General features: G+C 52.0%; 8 protein-coding genes across 8 annotated transcripts; 5 read left to right on the top strand and 3 right to left on the bottom strand.

Moving 5' to 3' along the window:
- Positions 1–305: 305 nt before the first annotated feature.
- On the top strand, positions 306–2,522 carry HO133_004855 (uncharacterized protein; the record flags this gene model as incomplete). Its single annotated transcript, XM_037295767.1, has 3 exons — positions 306–312; positions 369–453; positions 506–2,522. 3 exons carry the CDS (start codon positions 306–308, stop codon positions 2,520–2,522), a joined length of 2,109 nt encoding a protein of 702 aa, XP_037157768.1.
- Positions 2,523–2,945: 423 nt separating this feature from the next.
- On the top strand, positions 2,946–5,093 carry HO133_004854 (uncharacterized protein; the record flags this gene model as incomplete). Its single annotated transcript, XM_037295766.1, has 1 exon — positions 2,946–5,093. The coding sequence occupies one exon, from the start codon at positions 2,946–2,948 to the stop codon at positions 5,091–5,093; it is 2,148 nt and encodes a 715-aa protein (XP_037157767.1).
- A 372-nt stretch (positions 5,094–5,465) lies between these two features.
- On the bottom strand, positions 5,466–7,958 carry HO133_004853 (uncharacterized protein; the record flags this gene model as incomplete). The annotated part of the gene is made up of 4 exons (XM_037295765.1): positions 5,466–6,086; positions 6,141–6,727; positions 6,792–6,864; positions 7,890–7,958. 4 exons carry the CDS (start codon positions 7,956–7,958, stop codon positions 5,466–5,468), a joined length of 1,350 nt encoding a protein of 449 aa, XP_037157766.1.
- A 514-nt stretch (positions 7,959–8,472) lies between these two features.
- HO133_004852 (uncharacterized protein) lies at positions 8,473–9,480 on the bottom strand (the record flags this gene model as incomplete). Its single annotated transcript, XM_037295764.1, has 1 exon — positions 8,473–9,480. The coding sequence occupies one exon, from the start codon at positions 9,478–9,480 to the stop codon at positions 8,473–8,475; it is 1,008 nt and encodes a 335-aa protein (XP_037157765.1).
- Positions 9,481–11,682: 2,202 nt separating this feature from the next.
- Positions 11,683–13,237, top strand: HO133_004851 (uncharacterized protein; the record flags this gene model as incomplete). The annotated part of the gene is made up of 7 exons (XM_037295763.1): positions 11,683–11,859; positions 11,921–11,950; positions 12,015–12,051; positions 12,101–12,227; positions 12,287–12,542; positions 12,599–12,678; positions 12,733–13,237. The coding sequence occupies 7 exons, from the start codon at positions 11,683–11,685 to the stop codon at positions 13,235–13,237; spliced, it is 1,212 nt and encodes a 403-aa protein (XP_037157764.1).
- Positions 13,238–15,042: 1,805 nt separating this feature from the next.
- Positions 15,043–15,828, bottom strand: HO133_004850 (uncharacterized protein; the record flags this gene model as incomplete). Its single annotated transcript, XM_037295762.1, has 2 exons — positions 15,043–15,746; positions 15,801–15,828. The coding sequence occupies 2 exons, from the start codon at positions 15,826–15,828 to the stop codon at positions 15,043–15,045; spliced, it is 732 nt and encodes a 243-aa protein (XP_037157763.1).
- A 2,432-nt stretch (positions 15,829–18,260) lies between these two features.
- On the top strand, positions 18,261–19,485 carry HO133_004849 (uncharacterized protein; the record flags this gene model as incomplete). The annotated part of the gene is made up of 3 exons (XM_037295761.1): positions 18,261–18,422; positions 18,480–18,620; positions 18,670–19,485. 3 exons carry the CDS (start codon positions 18,261–18,263, stop codon positions 19,483–19,485), a joined length of 1,119 nt encoding a protein of 372 aa, XP_037157762.1.
- A 489-nt stretch (positions 19,486–19,974) lies between these two features.
- HO133_004848 (uncharacterized protein) lies at positions 19,975–21,104 on the top strand (the record flags this gene model as incomplete). The annotated part of the gene is made up of 2 exons (XM_037295760.1): positions 19,975–20,405; positions 20,597–21,104. The coding sequence occupies 2 exons, from the start codon at positions 19,975–19,977 to the stop codon at positions 21,102–21,104; spliced, it is 939 nt and encodes a 312-aa protein (XP_037157761.1).
- Between the last annotated feature and the right edge of the window lie 161 nt (positions 21,105–21,265).

Here is a 21,265-nt window from a genome sequence, read left to right as displayed (position 1 = left end):
TTCATGTTGGCTACTGGAGAAATCCCTCGATAGCAGCTTTATGGAAGTCCTCGACTACGGGTGAATCGCTCCTAAGCTTTCGGTCTGAAAGACCCACCTCTCGTCACCGAAGCCGGCCATCTTCCATCCCGCTCCCCTGAAGGAATCTAACGTCACGGGCAAACTTGGGCATACCACGTTATCCCCTCTTTCCAAATTCCTACTAATCAATAGCACGTTGTATCAAAGGCCCCCTTTTCTCTACGTCTGAGGCGGGCAGAGGGCAGTGGCTGTCTCCCGTGTGACTGCATACTTGCTCGAGAGGGATGATAGGTACTATTATGTTGCTGGATGTGGATTCATATAGCTAATCTCATTCGGTCCTGCAGATCATGTCCTGGGCCGCCCTTCGGTCCAGTTTCGTAAGATTCAGGTCTTTTCTGTTGTATCCTTTTGGTCGTTGTATCTGCTTAGGTGAGCTGCCTCCACTCTACGCCATCCATACTCAAAATCTGATACTTTCCAGAGGTAACCACCATGGACCTCCAATTCTCCGCAGGCTCTCCGCCTACCTTTCCAAACGCCTTACTAGTTGGCAGACCGTGGTCATAACCCTACTATACCTATACATATGCCGCAACTTCGCTAAGCTATTTGGGCTCGAAAGCCCCGAGCCTTTGGCAAACCTCTATAGCAGGTCGTACTTCCGAGCAACATGGATAACGACAGCTCTGGATGCAGGATTCTGGACAGCTATGAAAATACGGAGGAAGTGGATACGAGATGTGGCTTCGATCATATTCACCGCACACTACCTGATTGCTGCTGAGCAGGCGGATGAAAAGGTTCGGAAAGTCAGGGGCATGCTCACGGTGGATCACCTGAGGGTCTCCTGGAACAAAACTACGACACCATACCTTTCATTCATCACGAGATTGATGAGGCCGAAGCTGACCCGATATCCACCGCGGGCCATACGTATCCCGAGACCAGCGGAGTCTTCTTACAAGGAACCTGTCAATGCATGGCTTTACTTTGATGGTCCATTGTCTTCGCTCAAGAATCATACAAAGGTCATTCTGGATTTCCCGGGAGGAGGCTATGTCGCCATGACTCCCAGGCACCATGATGACAAGCTGATGGCGTGGTCTGGAAAGACCGGATTGCCTGTACTGAGCTTGGATTACAGAAAGGCTCCGGAATACCCATACCCGTATGCACTGAATGAATGCTACGACGTGTACCACACGCTCGTAGTGACCCGGGGACGGTGCATTGGATTAGCTGGGCAAACGGCACCACGTATCATCCTTACAGGCGATAGTGCTGGCGGTAATTTCGCTACCGGAGTTGTGCTCATGATACTGCAATCAACCGATACAGACCCTCAGCGACTGCACGGCCAAGAATCGCTGCCTGTACCAGAAGGCCTGATTCTTATCTATCCAAGTCTGGACATGAATATAGGGAATTGGATGACAGATGATCGAATGGCGCTCATACAAGATCAACGGACGCGGAAGACCAACCGAGACGTCCTCCGGAGGAAGAGCGAGGACTACTACAGGCTAACGCCAGAAACCCCACAGCCCTCGGACGACGAAGCAGAAGAAACCATGTCGCCTCAGCGTGCTATTGCTGACGTCAACCCCACCAACGCCAGTGAGAAATCTGATACACCAATGGAGCCTCCGACGAAGAATGAGGCTGCAGCTACAGTGGCTCATCACACTGCGAGCCTGGTATCGTCCAAGCCCAGAGTTCTGAAGACCCGACTTGCCGTTTCCTCCATGATCTCCTACTTCAACGATCGGATTCTTACGCCGGAGATGATGCGCGCCATGATTATCCTCTATGTTGGTCCTCACAATCGACCTGACTTCAGCACTGATTACCTCCTCTCCCCGTTGTTAGCTCCTGAAGCTCTACTTGCCCACTTTCCCAAGACCTTCTTTTTGACTGGCGAGCGAGATCCTCTCGTCGACGATACTGTCATTTTCGCCGGCCGTCTTCGCCAGGCCAAGCACAACCTTTTCGTACAAAAGAAAGAGCTGAGTCTGCTGAGGATGAAAGACGAGTTTGATGAAAGAGATCATGTCGAAGTGACGTTGATTCCGGGCATCTCACATGGTTTCCTGCAATTTGTTGGGATATTTCCTGAGGCCTGGAAGCATCTGTTCCGCTGCTCAACCTGGATCGAGGAGGTCTTCGATGCTTCAGATGGCACCGACAGTCCCCAATTGACCCGTCGTTCATCGCCCACTCATGCAGCTGGGCAGGATGGCCGCCACCATCATCGTGCTCCAACGGAGAGTTCTGGAGACGAAGAATCACCGTTAATGATGAGTTCGCTGAATGCAAATGGACATGCACCAAAGCCAGTTAGAAGAGACAGAGGCAAGAGAGTAAGGCATCAAGACGGCGAGCGGCGGAGAAATAGATCGATGGTAAGCTTGGCGAGTGAAGATGACTTACTTGGGAGAAGGATGAAAGGGTTGACTGGGGGCTTGATGGGGCTTACGAGTGGGACGCAGACACCCTGAGGGCTCATGGAGGTCGTGTATAGTAAGTACATGTACGGTCACAAATGGGGCTACATGGGAGGCTCTCTCGCATTAGTGATTTTTGCAAGCGATTCAGCGAGTTACTTCCATAAAGCCGCTTATTGGACAGAAGACCTTGCAAGAACATCATAGAATTACAACCACAAAATCTCTCTACACCATTGTACCAGCGCCATTAGGAATTGTACCTAACGATTTACTCTACCATCAGTATCAGATAATTCATTCGGAATACCTATCTGCACGTGACTTAGGGCTTGAACTCATGCCTCGGCTGGCTCGCGAACTCGCGAACTCAATGCGAACATTGAACATTGAGTCGGTAACAGTCGTCACAGTCGCCGTGACCTCCATTGAACTCGGTCGTCGCGATACCCTTACGGTCTCCAAACACATGGCACCATGGCCGCCCAATCTAAGCTCCTCCTCCCCACAGCCCTCTCCGAGAAAACCCTCTCCCAGATCATCTCCAATCTAACAACCCTCTACCTAACCCACCGCCGCAAGATCTCCCGCACCGTTTACATAACCCTCGTCCTCGCCCTCATAAATCGTGTCCACTCTGCCATCTCCGAGCAAAAAGCTGCCGCGGCCTCTGCAGCCACCCTCCGCGCCCAGCGCTCCGGCTCCACATCCTCATCCTCATCCGCCAGCGTCAAGAAACGAGTAGAGCTGAACAGCGAGTTCTTCCGGAACCTATGGCGGTTACTCAAAATAGTGATACCGGGCTGGAAAAGCAAAGAATTGCGGCTCGTCATCAGCCATAGTTTTTTCCTGGTCATACGGACGCTGATAAGTCTGTATGTGGCCGAGCTGGATGGGAAACTCGTTAGCAGTCTGGTACGGGGGAAGGGTAAAGAATTTTTTAGAGGGATAGTGTGGTGGATGATTGTTGCGGTGCCGGCTACATTTACGAATTCGATGCTGTCGTATCACCAGTGCAAGCTGGCGTTGCAGTATCGGAGTCGACTTACGACGTATCTACATCAGAGGTATCTAAGCAATATGACATTTTACAGTCTCAGTGCGCTGGATGACCGGATAAAGAATGCGGATCAACTGATCACAGTGGATGTGTCAAGATTCTCCAACAGTTTGGCGGAATTATATTCGAATCTAGCGAAGCCGATACTGGATATTATAATATACAACTACTCACTCTCAAGATCAGTCGGTGGAGAGGGATTATTCGCCATGAGTCTGCTCGTCCAGCTCTCCGCCAACGTCATGCGCGCCCTGACGCCTCCTTTTGGAAAATATGTGGCCGAAGAAGCACGATTAGAGGGCGAATTCCGCTTCCAGCACTCGCGGCTCATCGACTACAGCGAAGAAATCGCACTCTACAACGGGCACGAGGCCGAAAAAGACACACTGGATAAAGGGTATTTCACCCTAATCAAACACGTTAATCGCATACTCCGTCGCCGCCTCTACCACGGCGTTATGGAAGACTTTGTCATTAAATATTTTTGGGGCGCTTTGGGGCTCATGCTCTGCAGCGTGCCCGTCTTCTTCAAAATCCCAGGCCAGACACTACACGGTATGGGCGATCGAACAGAGAGTTTCGTTACGAACCGCCGCATGCTCCTCTCCTCCTCCGATGCCGTGGGCCGCGTCATGTTCTCTTATAAAGAAATCACCGAATTAGCCGGCTACACCTCTCGCGTCGCCACTCTGCTCACCGTGATCGACGACATCCAAGCTGGGCATTTCGAAAAGAAACTCATCTCCTCCGCCGTGTCTTCCGAAAACACCGCCGTGCTCAAAGGCAGAGGCGAAGCCATCGAAAGCTCCGACATCGAATTCACCTCGGTCCCCATCGTCTCCCCCAACGGCGACATCCTCGTCCGCGCCCTCTCCTTCTCCGTCCGCCCCGGCGCGCACCTCTTGATCGTCGGCCCCAACGGCTGCGGCAAGTCCTCCCTCTTCCGGATCCTCGGCGGGCTCTGGCCCGTCTACGGCGGCACCGTGCGCAAGCCGCCCCACTCCTCCATCTTCTACATCCCGCAACGCCCCTACCTCTCCCGCGGGACCCTCCGGCAGCAGATCATCTACCCGGACTCGACACGGCAGATGCGCGCCAAGGGCATCACGGACTCGGACCTGACCAAGTGGCTCGAAGCCGTCGACATAGCGCACATAATCGACGACCGACCCGGCGGCTGGGACGCCGAAGACGAATGGACGTCGACGCTCTCCATCGGCCTGCAGCAGCGCGTCGCCATGGCGCGCCTCTTCTACCACGCGCCCCAGTACGCGATCCTGGACGAATGCACGTCCTCGGTGACGCTGGAGGTGGAAAGGGCCATGTACGACACGGCCAAGGCGCTCGGGGTGACGCTGATGACGGTGTCGCACCGGCGGAGCCTGTGGCGCCACCACGGCTGGATCCTGCAGTTCGACGGCCACGGCGGCTACTTTTTCGGTCCGCTGGACGCGGCGCGGAGGCTCAGGCTCGAGGACGAGAAGGAGGAGCTCGAGCTCCGGCTGCGAGGGGTGGAGGAGATGGAGAGGCGGGTGGAGGAGTTGGGGGGGTCGGTGGGGGACTGATCGAGGTCGCTGGGTTGGGTGCGTGTGGTTCGAGTGGGTGGATGTATCACATATATTTCTTCTTTGGAAACAAAGCTCTACCCAATGATTGGAGATGAACAGAAGCATGGTGAAGGCGATTCACCCAGTGTTTGAAAGCTGCTCGTTCGGCTCTTGTGGTCCAAGTGAATAGTGATATCTTAGGCCCACACATACCAAAGGCATTTCTTCGGCGCGCCATCATCTATGTAAAGGTGCTAGTCTAAGAAATTCTATGTCTGCCCTCACCAGGACTCCTTTGCTTTCATCTCGTTCGTCAAATCATGATGCCCATCCCCTTTCCTCCATCTTCTACCATCGGAAGCCGCGGTCCATTCTGCGCCAATCCACTCGTCACTGATGTTTCGCCGTACTCCCCTTGCTCCGAAACGTGCTCACGGCCGGAATGTTCGCCTTAAAGCGCTGCTCCTCCGTACTATACGCCCTCGGGGTCAACTTGATCAACGTATGCAACGGCACCTCCATCCAGGGACTCTTCTCCTGCGGCACGTTCATGTAATACGCGTAGATACACCTCAGCACGGCCTGGTGCGTCACGATGATGATGTTCTCACTGCGCTCCAGCTCCATGATGATAGGCTCAAGCCTGATGACAACGTCGCGATACGACTCTCCACCCCGGTAGCGATAATTGTGTTTATCGTCATCTCTCGCTTTGAAATCTTCGGGGTACTGGTCCGCAATCTCTTGGTACGTGAGGCCGTCGCAGACGCCAGAGTCCAATTCGTCCAAGGCTTTCCATTCGAGCTTGTCGTAGCCTTTTGGGGATGCGTGGAGAAATCGAGCTGTTTGTATTGTGCGTTTAAGGGTGGAGGTCCAGATTGTAAGCTGGCGGTCGTCACCGACGGAGGATGTGACAAGGTCGGGAAGCGCACGGGCGTAGAGTTCACCGCGATCAGAAATATTAGCGTCGCCGCCGATTTGGCCGGAAAGATTGAATTCGGATTCGCCATGCTAGACGATTGTCAGCAAAAGGATAGAGTGCTGGGAAGGAGATAGGAGGCATACCCTCGATAGCCAGATTGAACGAGGACGTATGTGAAGGTTCATCAGGTAGTAGACAACTCGGCTTTGCAGGTAATCCTGAATCTGGTTGATGATGACTTGCTTTCCAACATCGATCAGCTTCACGTATGTCAAGTCCTTTTCATCCTCATCGATCGTCTCGTAAACCTTCTCATAATTCCGTATTCGGTTCCGAAAGTCCAGTGCAGCCGCTTCTGGATCTTGGCCTGTATAGTCGGGCGATGTGGTCTTGACCTCCATGATATTTGCCATGATGGTCTCTTCAGAATCACACTTCGACTCCACATAGAGTGTCTCGATGCCGTTGGCGTCGCAGCGTTGACGCACCCATCGTCTTCTAGCCTTTGTAGAATTTGTAGCATCCAATATAGCCACGATTCCCCCGTCCGACTTGAACCATTTGAGCATGTCTTTCACCGCGGCTTCCGCAGCAGCATGCCGCATACGCTCGCCGTCTTTATTGGATGTATCGAAGAAGTCGGCCGTGGGCTGTGGGGTGTCCTGTCGGCGGTAGGAGCCAACATTGAAGGTCTTCGCACGTATAGAAAGCCACCCTAGGTATCTGACGACTGGTTCAAGAGTCTACTGTCAGCTTCAGCTCGGGCCAAACTTAGGGGCAGGAGGCTCATGTACCTTTCTGAGCAATTAGACTCTTGCCTCTGGCGGGCAGACCAACCATGACAACCACGATTCGAGTATCTTCGACCTGTACCCCTTTACTATTAGTCTTCTTGTATGGGGCAGCCATCATGGCTTGTTGACGCTGGTCTCGTGCTTCACGCGATACAGTGTATTAGAAGAGAGAATGCGGCAGGCACAAGACAAATTGAAGATAAATATTTGATAAAAGTACGAGGATCAAATAGACGGCCATGCAAGCAAGGTCTGCTCCGGCCAGAGATGTTTGTAGAAAGCAGATGCAGGTGGCCACGGAAGCAGGGCTTGATTGACCAGATGACACTTGGGGATGGCAGGACCCATGCAGAGCACCTTCCGTGTTGTCGCCCTGCAGTTCCTTTCGTGACTGTACACCAATGGCATCTGGTTCCTGCAAGGTACCTTCCGAAATGGCCGCTGTGGAGGCTCGAAAGTGTCAAAATTCCATGTACAAGTCGGAAAATGACGAAAAGTCTGAGCAGAATTGATTGCATGAGGAATGGCTTTTATTGAATTCTCACGTGCCGACATTTAGCCCGCAAGCCCGCTGGTCCGCAAGTGGAAGCGCTAACCCTCAGCAAAGCGAGAAAAGCCCAATACCGGTAAGGCCTTGAACCCTTATTGTCCGAGGTAAGTAATATAAGAAGGCAGGACACTCCCTGAAATGCGGCTCTCTGCGACTCGATTGGCATTCCAGAGTGTCTTGTAATTACCAGCATAAACCGTGATATTGGCGAGACATGTGCTGGCTTTCCGTTGAGCCAGCATTGAGCATAAGGGGAAGGCCTTGAATCAGTACTCTAGCACAAATTCTTAGATGCTTCCATACGCAGGAAACCTGATAGCCATATCCTGTTGGATGAAGGCTCTTGGAAGCCAGCACCATGCTTTCCCTTTTCGAGGGACGAGTGTTCAATCTCCGGCCGTGGAGCGGTCCTGCCCCCACATATCATCGCAGCGGGGATTGTTCCGGAGGCAAGCACCATGGTGTCTTACCGACTTCTGGAATGAAGCGACAGCTTCAAGAAGAAGGAGGCAGAACGAGAGCAAAGAGTGGAAGAAATATCGACTAACATTGCTCATGGAATATGTCGTCGTTGATGAACGCGCTCTCCCCGTTGGGGCGGCCACTTGCGCTACCATCTTTGCCGTCGGCTTGCACCAGCACCAGCGTTAGCACATACACAACCAAGACACTTGGACACTTCTTTTCAGTTCAATAGGAGAGGAATGGGTATGTTGTCGGTAGAGATTCTTGATGCTCTGCAAAACTTGAAGGATGAAGTACTGTAGGGAAACTTGTTGAGGCTCACCGCCAGAATTGGACTGCCGCACAGTGACATCCGCAATCCGCAATCTGGACCTTATCTCAGCTGCCCCACAAAAGGCAATTCTGTCAACAATTCCACGTCAGTATCTATATGATCCAAACCACGATCTTAAACCTATCATCGCTCTCTGCTACTCTGCATCATCATTATTGTAATGGTGTACACAGTTTTCTGCCTTGAGTGCTGTCAAACAAACGAACGTCTCCTGCTCGCCGTTCCACACATATGCTATCTGTTGCGTGTCCAAGCTCTAGCCCCAATGCGGGAAATACAATGTGCCTCCTCCAAAATACCGTAAGAAACGCCTGCCAGAGTCGTTGAGAGGGTTAACGAAAAGCCTTTCGGAGAATCGCCTTTGCCTGCTCAGTGCGCTCTGCCCTGACAATCTCTCGATCTCTTCTGTCCTCGATGGCAGAAGTTGCAAGTTTTCTATCCGCTGCTTGCGGGAACGACCTCGCGTACCGTGCCCTCAGTGCCCCTTGTAACTTTTCTGTTCTCATATCCCTTGAGCAAACCTCTTCGTCTTTGGTGGTGTCGACGGTACGAACGTCCACTTCTTCCGGCCTCAATCCAGTCCAACCTCTCCTACCATCGGCCCACCTCGGCCTTTTACCATACGACCGCCAATCTGCTGGTCTGAAGTTCTCACTCCTCTGCAGTCGAACCTCACACTTCTCGATCAACATCTCCAATCCTCTCGCGTAAGCTCGAATTCCTGCTCGTAGCCTGTACTGCTTATTGGCAACTTGCACCGCATGCGCCGCTTTCTTCAATTTTGACAACTTGGCGATGTGGCCGTGACGAGCGAAAAGAACCGGGAATATCTGTCGGTACTGCTTGTCATTTTCTCTATGCTCTATCAACTCGCGAGCAATGCAGCATCGAACTTTGTCGATTTGCTCGCAATGTAATCTGTAGTATGCGGCAACTTGATCGACTCTGGCGGTCTTGAGGAGGGTTAGATACGCCATGATCTGTCCCTCGGACGGCAGGGTAGATATCTTGACGGGCCAGTTGCGGATTTCGACCATCTTCATTCGTTGAGTCTGGAAGCTCTTCCCCTCAATATACTTTTTCCCAAAGAACCACCCATGATGCCCGCTTTGCCATCGCGACGGAGAATTTTCGAGTCCTAGTTCTCTCGCAGTTGCTATCGCCTCTGCGATCATGTTCTCGAGCGGTTTTCCTAGTTTTCGAGATCGTTCTCGTTGGGGCTTTCCCTTCTCGAGTACTTCCGTCCATTGCTGTGTCGAGGGATCCGTTGACGCGGCTGGCGCTGGCTGAGATTGCGAAGTCGAAGATGATTCGGGCATTCTTGTCAAAGAGAGCGGCATATTGAGAATATTCACTGGAGATTCTCACCACGGTGAATTGCACCGGTGCTGCTCTCTTGGGACTGAAGCAGTCTCGCGCTTTTTCGTCCAAATCTGGGCATTCTTGTATGGCGAAATGGTGGTTCTGAGAGATAGAACATGTGGTCATAAGCCTTGGTGAGCACAATGCAAATTGTGTTAATGAAATCGGCTACAGTATTAACAACACCAGCGACAAACATTTTGTGATCTGAAACAGTGTGTTGATGACACCAGACTGGAACGTGTCGTACGATCTGAAGGCAATAGTCTATAATTACGTATAGAAATATTACAGGCATCAAACGTCCAAGATGCGAGATCATACATTTTACCAAGATGAGATGATGAGGAGGTGGTTGTTTCCTCCTGAAGGCAGTTCCCTTTATCGCATTTTCTTCCAACGTTCCAGAAAGCTTAGCCTCCACGACGGCCTTTGACAGAGACGCTTAAAACTCGTGGTCAACCCCCAACAGTCGTGCCTCATTCATTTCTGCTACCTCGCAAAAGCAGAAAGGTGTGGACCCCGAGCAGGAATCTCATCTGAGACCAAGATCATGAGGATATGCCAAAGTAGATCCGTAGCGAGATCCTACTGCATTGTAGAGCGTAAGATACTCCGACGAAGCGGTGATAATCTTGCCATGCGTTGGAGGTTTTCATTGATAGCGGCTTGCAGTAGACTTATCGTCTAGCTGATCATTACTCGAGGGGAGGAGCAGCTTAGCCATATCACAAATGTTGGGCAATGAAAGGAGGCTTGAGTACCAGGAGCTGGCTGCATGGAGGGACAAGCTGCCAACACCTCACAAAGCCCGGCAGCTCTTCCGTTGCTCTCTCCATTCTACAATATTCTTGCATCCACTTTCTCCCATACATCTTCCCCTCTCCTCCTGCACTCAGCAACCCCTTTTTCCGTGGCGCCACTAACTCCTGACTTTGAGTGAAGCGCCGATCTGCATCTTCTCATACTCACCAATTCCTCACAACTCTTTCCCGTAGCCACTTCGGCTCTTCTGAAAGCGCTCCTCGTCTCGCCGTAAACCCCTTCCATATCAGCCTTCAACATCCCAAACAACTTCTCCTGCACCCGAGCGAGGCAGTGTATACGTATATTCAATCCGGCATCGTGGGTTTATGAGGAGAGTACGCCATTGACGGAAAGGCCGTTGGGGGGCTTAGCGAGGACGCGGGCGATGATGCGGGCGACGACTCTGTGCTTGCCGAGGACGATGATGGGAAATGGTGGAGATTAAATCCATTCAGAATGTGGTTGTTCCTGGTCAGAAATATTGCCGTAGAAGGTGAGTGTACATGAAGAGGAGCCTTTAGAGGTCATTTGTGCTGCCCTGGTCGAGATAGACTGGGGCTGGTTGGCAAAGCTGCTATGTCGACAACATAGGTTGTTATATAAGTCCAACGGGGATCACCACCCCCAGAAATGGGCCACAAAACCATTACACCATTGTACCAGCGCCATTAGCAATCGAACCTAATACAGAGAAGGTAATACACTGACCACAACCTCCACGCGTTCCCCGTTATGTTAATTTCATGTGCATAACACGTGCCACCTTACTTATTGCCAATATGGACAGTTATCTGTTGCACATTGTTTGGCATCTCTTCCCGTCTTCCGACCTGGGAGAGTCTTTAAAACAAAATCTCCGGCTCCACTGAAGGACGGAGTAGAAAGGTCGAGAAGCCGTCTTCTCAATAATAACTTTGTTCGGGAGTCCATGATACACATTTTGATCTCTCGTCCCGGAAACTATGACCGCACTTGCCCAGGTACGATAGGTCGTTAACTACTTGATCTTTTGATTGCTAAATATTCAACCAATGATAACATTCCCTTCAGCACGGAGCCTTTGGCCATAGCGTTGAATGGGGCGCGCTATGATATGCAGCCGGCGCTGCTGGCGGGATCGATAACTGACAGTGTTTGCACTATAGCCAGACTAAAGCACCTAGAGGCTGCCCTAATAGAGCACGATTATTCACTTGTACGAGGGGGCACAGCAAAAGTCACTTGCTCCAAAAGCCCCCCTAAAAATCAGTTTCATGTGGACCACTATGGATGATCCTTACTTTCTCACTTCAACGACGATGCCACTCTGCCAGTGCTTCAATCGCTGATCCATACGCGGCGTCCTCGTTGTCCTTGCTTTCGGAAACGCTGAAATGGATCCTGGCGCCGGTGCTGGTGTCGTTGTCGCGCCCAACCCAAAAACAGACCCTGCGCTGTACGAGAACCGTAACGGGGATATACTCGGAGCCTCGATAACTTTGCTCATTCTTCCTACTTTGGCTGTCACCTTACGTCTGCTGTCAAGATGGATGTCAAGGGCTGGATTCTGGGTACAGGCTCCATCTGCTGCTACCATGACGAAAGAAAAGAGGTTGACATTATCAATAATAGTGGGATGACGCTACAGTAATTCTGGCAATGGTACGGAGATGCTCTTTATAAACAATGGATTTAGATATCGTGGTCATGATTGACGACTTCGCAGCTATTCGCATGGGGCCCCTGCATCATCATGATCCTCGGTCAGAAGCTCCTGTTACCAATCGCATTATCCCGGGCTGACACCTGCAGGTTCCCATCACGCAATGGGCCATCATCTCCTCTCCCTATCACCAGTGGACCTATACTCGTATTTCAAGTACAACTATGCTTTCGAATTCTTGTATGCGCTTGCTATGGCGAGCGTCAAATATTCCATGTGAGAGCCGGTCTTCGTCCTCGGTCAATCTTGCAGCGTCTAATGCGCACGATCGGTAGCATCTTGTTCCAGTATCGAATTTTCCCCATCGTCCAATTTCGGCGCATCCTCATGTACTGCGGCCTCTTCGTTGTAGCCTTTACTGTTTCAATCATCATTGTCTTCATCTGGCAATGTACGCCAATCTCCGCCTTCTGGACCACCCTTGCTGGCGAACTCCCCGGAACGCACCCGGGCCGTTGCATTAAAGTCGAGCTATTCTTGATCATCATTGGCTCCATCAACGCTGCTACAGATTTTGCCCTCTTGGTCTTGGTGAGTAGCAATCCGCAGTTGTTCGGATCTGGTTGGGGCTGACACCTGCGATCAAGCCTATACCCATACTTTGGCATCTGAAGACCGGCACACCACAGAAGCTACTACTGACCTTCATTTTCATCATGGGCATGACGTGAGTATACGCAGACCAAACGGCCTGAATCACCTACTGAATAAGTTCCTGCAGTGTCTGCGCGGTTAGTATAGTTCGACTGGTCGTAATCTCCCAATTTCATGGAACCGACATAACCTACGCATATGTCTCCGGCTCCATCTGGACTGCCGCCGAACCCTCCATAGCCGTCGTATCCGCCTGCATTCCCTCCCTCCGGCCACTTTTTGTCCGCGTCGTCTGGGGCGGCAGCCACAGGCCTAAACCACCACTCCCCGAGACTTACCCTACCTCTTCATGGCGCAGCGGCACCAAGATCCATCCAGACCGGAGCTTCAACCGGCTGGAGGACAATAGCTTGCCCAATATTTACAGCGGCAACGGAAGCGCGTGGAATCACAAAACAGATGTGTACGGTGGGAAGAGGGGAAAGAGAAGGGGTGAGGTAGATGAAGAGGAGATTGAGCTAGGTGGCAATGAGGAGGCAGGATCACCGACGCCGGTCAACAGGATAAGAGCGCAGACGACGGTAGTGTTGACAATTAGCGAGAGGGTGGAATGGCAGGATGATCTATTCTGATGGTTGACGATCCCTGGGATTCGGTGGACGGCAAAACTTCTTGGTCACTGGATGATACAATGACTAAAAGAACTGGAGTTCGATTTTTGGGTAAGTTATTTGGGGATTTATAAGCCAGACAGGTAATGAGATGACTTCGATCCGAGATATAGACGGATCTGTGAGTTCGCTCCTACTTCTAAGGATTGGCTTTTTGGGATGGGCGCTGCTCTAACTTCCATTCAAATGTATATAATAAGTTTGGGGGCCGTTCATATGAAGAAGAACCTGGATACTCACGAGGGCTCCATGCTCTCAATGGCCACCGAATCCATCAACGACGCTGGCTACGACAGCGTGCCCTCTCTAATGACCGACACATCCTCTAGTAGCCTCCCCACATCCCCAACGAATTCTGTCCCTCCGTCACCGCCTCCACCCCCTCCGATGCCATACCGCTCGCGGGCGCAATCCCCAAACACAGCCCAAGAACCAGACCACCCATCTTACACGGCCCAAAATTGCAAAAGCGCTCTTTTAAACCGGTTGACCTCCGGCTACACGTTAGACCGTCACGGTCTTCCCGAGCCGTGCGTCTTCCGCAAAGTCTACTACTTCTTCTTCTTCTTCTACGGCACACTGCGAGACCCCAAAACCCTGTCGCATACCCTGGGAAAACCCCATCGAACCCTCGTCCCCGCGGCCTGCCTTGGTCGTCGACTACTCATGTGAATTACGGGGCTTTTATTAAGCCCTGGTCGATGGCCCAACGGGCGCTATAGTTGGGGGCGTAGCGTGCGAAGTGGAATGTGAAGAAGACGAGACTCGATCGGCGGCCTACGAGAGGTTCTCACGTCGGCATCGATCTTGGGGTTGAGGGGGGAGGTTCGACACCACGGACGATTTCGGGGAAGAGCTTCAGGAAGCCTTGAGCGAAACGAGATCTTGGATCGAAAGTTGTGGGTCAAGAACATGGCGCCTGATTTGAGATCTCGGCGGTAATCATTCTTGTTTGATTTGATCGTGATATCGGGGGTGGAAGATTGACTTTCCAATTCTACAACGCATGTTGCTGTCACGCTTTACTTTCCTGCGCCTTTTGACTCGAGGAGGACGCCGGGTTGGAAGTGTACTGTTTCATGAGGCCACAAACACCCGGAGTTTCTCCCTTCGACGCGATGGATGTCAGTTTCCAGACCATGGATAACAGCTGTCGCCTCCTCGGCTCATATTCCACGTCCGGCTGCGGAGTGCCTCAGACCATCAAGGACTCCTTTTTGGAATCCGTGCTGTCTATAACAAACGTCTGGGCGAGTGCGGATAGTGATGCGTACTTCGGGTTCAAACATGCCAATGGGGTATATTTCCATAGGCAGAATTTGGTGCGTTTGCCGTAGCAGGAGTGGTACGCTCAATACTGCGACTGAGGGATGTCGGGTTGCATTTTCTGTTGCTGGGGAGTCGAACACGAGAGCGGTTTGTTTCGACGCCTGCGATAGACGGTGGATAGGCTACCGGCAATTGGGGCATGGATATGTCACTGGGTTGAGATATGTTTCTTTCGAAAGACACTGTAGCGGTATGACATCTGGATCATGTACTCCTCGATGTATGCCTTATTGACTCGTGATGATGGCAGATACCCAGCCTAACATATACGCAACGAACGATCCATGCAAGCTCTATCCCATGAATAATCCTACTCCAGCTTTCGCGCCTTGCATTTGAGTTCAGGACAGTGGTTTCACCGCCTCTCAATGCCTCAAGATCCAGGTCTTGTCCTGCAAGAACCCATGACACCTACGTCTCCAAGTCTACCCCCCTCATCACCCCCCTCCCCCACTCCTCCGCCAACGTACTGGCTCAAAGCCAGCCCCCCCTTTGAGAATATTCTCGCACCGCTCCAGCAACCTCATCACCCCCCTCTCACACGCCTTTACTTTCTGCTTCTCCTCGATAGCCCTCTTATAGGCACGGAACGCCTCGTCCACTTTCTCGCCATCAACGCATTCAGTCTTCAACGACTCCGTGCTCCGCTCTGCAACACTCGCTCGGCGTAGATTCTCTATTTCCCGTTGGCAGCTTGTTGTCTTGCTGGCGATAGCCTGGCGGATGTTGGCGAGTCGGGACAGGTGTAAGAAATAGTATGAGGGAATCTTGTGTGCGGGTGCTCCGGACAGTATGGCGTCGTATGCGACATTCTGCTCCGATGGGCGGAGGTGCGCTATCAGGATCGGAGTCTCGGATGTGAAGACTTTGAATTGGGAATCGTTGTCGAAGCCGGGACAGTAGCATTTCTTCATCACATACTTGTCCGGCTCCTGTTCCCAGTGTTTGCCGCCGCCTTTAAAAAGCCTTGCACTCCTCCCTGGTGCCAAGGATCCTGCGGCAGGACATCTCGAGACCGGATCTGGGACTTGATATGCTTGCAGGTCCGGTACTGGATCAGAGAAGAATGCTGTCGTCAGATCAAGTGTTGACAGGGATGCATTTCTGGCGCTTCCTTGGTCACGCTTGTCATAATCTCTTGCTGATGAATGCAAGCAGCCCACTTGCGAGCATGGCGAAGTGAAGCTTTTCTCACACTCCTCGATCGCAGTGCACGAAGCCATTCGTTTCGCTGGGCGTTGGGTGTACAGAGATGCGCGTGTCTAGTATGATTCGAGGTCCTGCAAGTTCTGATTCTGGGACGAGGTTATATTTTTGCATATACCTTTCCTTCGTGTTCGATGTTCAACAGACTTGTTGCCTGCTTGAGTTCTGGATAAAAGTGGATTAAGCCAAGAAAATGTTTTGCATTAAAAATATTGGAAAATGGGACTAAAAGATTCCAGCTGAATATATTGCAATAAAAAGAGCACGTATCAATCCCATCACCTCACCTCGACTCATCATGAAATCAACCTCCCACCGTCCAAATCCAACACGTCCCCGACAAAACCCACCATGGCACCCAACCCACCCACCCGCAAATCCAACACCGACCTCCTCGACGAGGTCCACCAAAGAATCGACGATTTCACCAACCGGCTGCTCGCCCTGTGCATCGAAGTCTTCTCCTTCATCGCACTGCTCGCGAAATGGATCTGGATCGGACTGGCGCTGTGGTGGCGCTGCGCGGTAGTGCTGCTGTTCGCGCTGCTGGTGGTGCTGGGGGTGAACGTGCTGTCGTTGTCGTTGATGAGTATTTGTGCGAGATGTGTCTACAATTGGGTTGTGAATTTGCAGAGGGAGCAGGAAAGGGATCGGTTTTGGGCTGTCAGGGGGTTGAGGGGGCGGAGGAGAGGGGTGCGATGAGGGTCCGGTGGGTTTTGGGTTAGGGGAATCGCATATGTTGAGTCGGATTGTTGCTGTCGGTGCTATATGGCTTGCCATCAATATGTAAGGTAGATGAGAGACATTCTTTACCACCTTACAGAGTGTGCTCTGTCGTGAGCCTTGACCCTCAGGGCAAAAACAAACAAAGCAATGTGAAGTGGGCTTCATTTCAGGTGTCTGACCTCTAAACTTGGGCTTTTGGAGGTGTAGGATCATTCAAACATACCAGCTTTACGTGCTGTTTAGGGGTCCTTCAGGCAGTCGAGCCCGGTTCACCGTCTTACTTCAGAACAGGCGCACTCACTTCATGGAGCATTATGTTATAACATCCAAAATGCCTAGAAGCAATCATTTTCCCCACCTTGAACGATGAAAGCTAACGATTTTGATCGACGGCGAGGCCGAAATGTAAGCGCTACATGAGAGGGAAACCTCTGGATTGCTTGGCACTAGGATTTTTCGCGCATCGCGTTGGTTCAAACTAGAGTATCGACCTTCGCAAGCATCAGTCGCACTGTGTATGTTTCTATATACATACTTATCTCCTGGTCGCTGCGATTGCAACGCTGTCAAGATAATGGGATAATTATAAGAGAAAGACTGACTTAGGATAGTTACAAATATCCTAGGCTTTGAGCGCGGCGAACTTCGCTCGAGAGTAACTTCATCCTTCTTTTGACCTCTGCATCCTATCAAATTAATAGTTCAAAATTAGCATTTCTGTATACTAAATTGCTATTAGATACTCTTTCGATTCTAATTTCAACCGCTGGAATTTCATGATTCCACTTATCACTTATGATTGTGAAGTTGATAAGTTGAAGCAACGCAGAGGCTTTTGCATGGGGGAACTTGAAGCAATATACCTTACGCTAATTTCTCGCGCATCGGCACCCTTGCCCTAATCTGGAATAGCGTCGATATCTCGGACCTCGCGACATCCTTTGGAGCAGCCTTGGAGGCAGCCAGGTAGGCCTGAAATCGCCTTCTCAGCTCGCATCATCCTTCTATGCTTCAACAGCCAAGGGTGGACGATGTTTACCGTACTTCCAAGCAACACTGCGCTTCCATGTTCGCACAAACTGAAGAAAACACAACGACGAGATCGCCTGTCAATCGGACGAACACTACTCCGTACCATTGAAAGCGATATAGTCTGAGATCACATTTCTAATGGTTGGAATCCCGGGTAGATCAAAAGGGTGTCTCACCTGCCGACGGCGTAAGAAGAAAGTCAGCAAATCCGGCCATGCCTTCAAGCATACTATGCATCAGACTCGTTCCTTGCTTACATCAAACCCAGTGTGATCTTCAGCTACCACTTTGCAAGACATGTCACAAAAATGGGCGGATGTGTGAGGGGTATGCTCGTTATCCAGTCTTCCTCAATCGCACCGGACTTGGTATTGCGAAACGAGAAGCGTTTGAAGAAGCAAAACGACCACAGGGTACGGTATCATGGCCGGCCTCTTCCACAGTATCGTTCGCTGCACCCACAACTGCACAGCAAAGGAGTACTCGATATAATCAGAAGACAGTCATCGGCAGCGTGCCCCTCTAACCCAGGAATGCCGCAGCTTATGAAGCCCAGCTTATTTCCTCATTCTGGGAACAGTATGTTCCCCAGCAAAGCGTCCAGAGCGGCTGTCAGTGCCCTTGGCTACAACAAGCATTGGGCCTCCCAGACCCTTCGCCAGCCTTACGCTTATCTCTCAAAGCTTTGGCCATGGCCAGACTAGGCTGGATTCATCAAGACAACACGCTTGTCCTGAACGGGAGAGTCTTGTACGGCCAAGCGTTGCAAGAGATCCAGAAGGCCCTCTACGACGAGTGCACTATGTGGCAAGATGAGACCCTGGCGACCGGTAATATTCTGGCCTTCTATGAGGTAAGCAGCTCATGTTGAAGTTTTGCGCTTGTAATCGAGCTGAGTGTGGTCGTACAGTTTTTGGAACCCACGAATGACTCGATAGCTGGATGGAATAGTCACACGAACGGTGTGACACGTCTCATGCTTATTCGGGGTCCGGATCGACATCGCTCTTCATTTGGACGTGCTCTTCTGGAAGGGATTCGTCTCTCAGCGGTACGTATGACTAACGCTCTGGCTGATCCGGGACTGAGGACCTGTGTAGATGATTCAAGCTTTACAGAATCGCAAAGCGTCTCCGCTAGGGCAATACGAATGGTGGCAGTATCCGAAGAGAGATCTGACCCAAAGGCTATACGATCACGGTTTCGCTTTGGCCGCTTTATTCGAAGAAATTGACAAAGCAAACCTCCTTGGTCCAGAAGTAGAAACCTCACTGCTCACGAAATATTTGCGACGTTGTTCTGCCTTGGACGCCACATTCAATCTCTGGTACCACGCTCTCACGCGTCAGTCTTCGACACCATTGTACTGGCTCACTCCACCGAACGACGGCATTCATCCCAGTGTCGCATCATTGACTAACAGGCGGCCATTTTCATTCCCGGATCTGCCCGCCGCGCACACCGTGACCACCTTCTGGGGTTGCAAATTAGCGCTGAGCAACACAATCGCCATCGTATGCGCATCGGTCCTTTCCCCGGGTAGATTTAACCGACACGAAGATCCCCGAAGCTTCGCGGCACTAGAGCAAACAGCGCGCCAACTGCTCATCCAGCATGGCGACACCGGACGCCTGGAAAATGCCACCAACATCATCCGATCTATGCCGTACTGCTTGCATGACAGTATGGGTTTGCTGGGTCCGCAGAAGAGTCTGTTTGCATTGAGGGCGGCTCTGTTGTCACTGAGAAGAACTCCCGGCGAGGAGTTGGATTGGTGTTTAAGAATGTATCAAGAGCTGGCTGAAAGGAAGGGATTGGGGTATGCGAGGGAGGTTGGGAAGGTGAACGCTAAGGATAGAGTGGAGGCTGGGAAAGCCATGGATGCTATTAGGCTTGCCCCAGGACATGGGGAGTAAGGTCGGTCGCGTCTAGGGATATCAACCGTTTGCGTCTCGCTAAAAGCAATATGAGGGCCAGTGACCGTTGGTCAATATATGCTACGAAGGAAGGGAATCAAGACACTTCATTCAACATTTGGACGTCTCAGAAAGTCTAAGCAGATGACTCCACAGCTAAGCTTTCTTAGCCGTTGGACGGAAACGTCCAAAATCTTCGGAACTTGTACGCGATATTGGCATTTCTTTTCCCAAACATGAATCGCCTCCTCATCTCATGAAATGTAGTAAAAGTCATACTGCATGCTGTCTCCCCTATGTACTTTCTCCCCGATATACGTGTCAGCTTCTCGACCTCCCCGTGAAGCCTTAATAAAGACAAACACATTTGCCCCCATTGTCACTGAAAGATCTGTATCTTTCATCACCAACACAATCATCCCCTGTCCGGTCAACATACCATGACCCATCTTCGACCCATATCGAAGACAGAATCTGCGGTCCCTCAAAATGGCCGTCGGGAGCTCCTACGGAGATCAGCTTCGGGCCAAGAAGCGCGTAATCTTATTGCTCAGCGATGCCATTGACAGACAGGAAGCTATCGAAAGACAGAGAGCCATCGAAAGACGTCGGAATCCGCAGAAAGCATGGCAGACCTCCCCCGTGAACATACTCAACATGCCGAACCCGTCAGCGACGCCATCCCGCCCGCCCCCAGACCCGTTGACCCACCCAGGGCCCGCACTGTCAATGGTCGAATTGACAAAGCTGTTCAGGCGAGCCGCGGCGCGGTACCAACGAGGCCTCCCGCCGTCTCCGGAAACAACAGAAGAGTTCCCGTACCCCGGCGCAAAAGCCCACGGGGAGGCCGAACGCCTAGGGCTCGAGAACGCGCCGTCAAGACGGCGGGGCGGGAAAGACGGGTGGATCGTCTGGACGGGGTACAAACCCGTCATCGCCTGGACGAGCTTCTGATGCGGACGAATGAAGAAGGTTGAAAGGCAGGACCTGCCCGTCAAGATATCCACCCCTCGGCTTCGACGACCGGGGCATCGCATACGGCCGCCTGCTCAAGACGGCGACGCGACGCCGGCGCAGTTGGTCGAAGATGCACTGCGGCAATCTGGATCAGATGCGCTGCTGCGTCGTTCAGGAGAAGCTTGGCTATTGGAAGGAAGCTTGGGTGTTGGAAGGAACGGAGGCGGAAACGGCACACGTCGAAAGTGGCGCCGCGGGCCCTGGTGGCGGATGCGGACGCCCGGACGCAAAAGCGGTACGGGGAGCGAGCGAGGAACCGAGCGCTCGCGCGAGACCTGGAGCGTTTGATCGAAGGATGTGAGACGCTGCTGCAGCAGCAGCGGCGGCGGCAGAAGGGCGAGGGGTTCCCCGCCATCGATTGGCGGCCTTTCACGAGCTGGAAGAGATGGCGGGATGGCGGGAGGGGTTGGACGGGCCTAACGGAGGACGAGGTGCGCAGCACCGAGGTCGTCGGAGTCGGTGGCGGGGATGTGTGCTCCGAGAAGAAGAAGAAGGTGCCGACCGAGATTGCGAAGGCGGTTCTCCGTGCCCGGTTCGCGACATGTTTCCCACGAGCGGCGGACAAAAGGGCGTGCACAGGGGATGGGGATGGGGGTACATGAGTCTCGGAGCGGTGGAGCGATGATGGAGCGAGTTTGAGAAAATGCCACCGATGGTGAGTGAGTAGCGGCCGTCGTGGGTGTGGAATTGCATCTTTTTCACTTTGGACAAAAGGGGTGAAAACATGGCGACTACTCGCTAGGCACACTGTATGAAATGAGCG

Source organism: Letharia lupina (genome assembly GCF_014066315.1).
Source record: "Letharia lupina isolate WasteWater1 chromosome Unknown contig_2, whole genome shotgun sequence".
NCBI lineage: Eukaryota > Fungi > Ascomycota > Lecanoromycetes > Lecanorales > Parmeliaceae > Letharia > Letharia lupina.
Note: the sequence above shows the minus strand (reverse complement) of the source record. Positions and strands in the feature narration are given on the sequence as shown.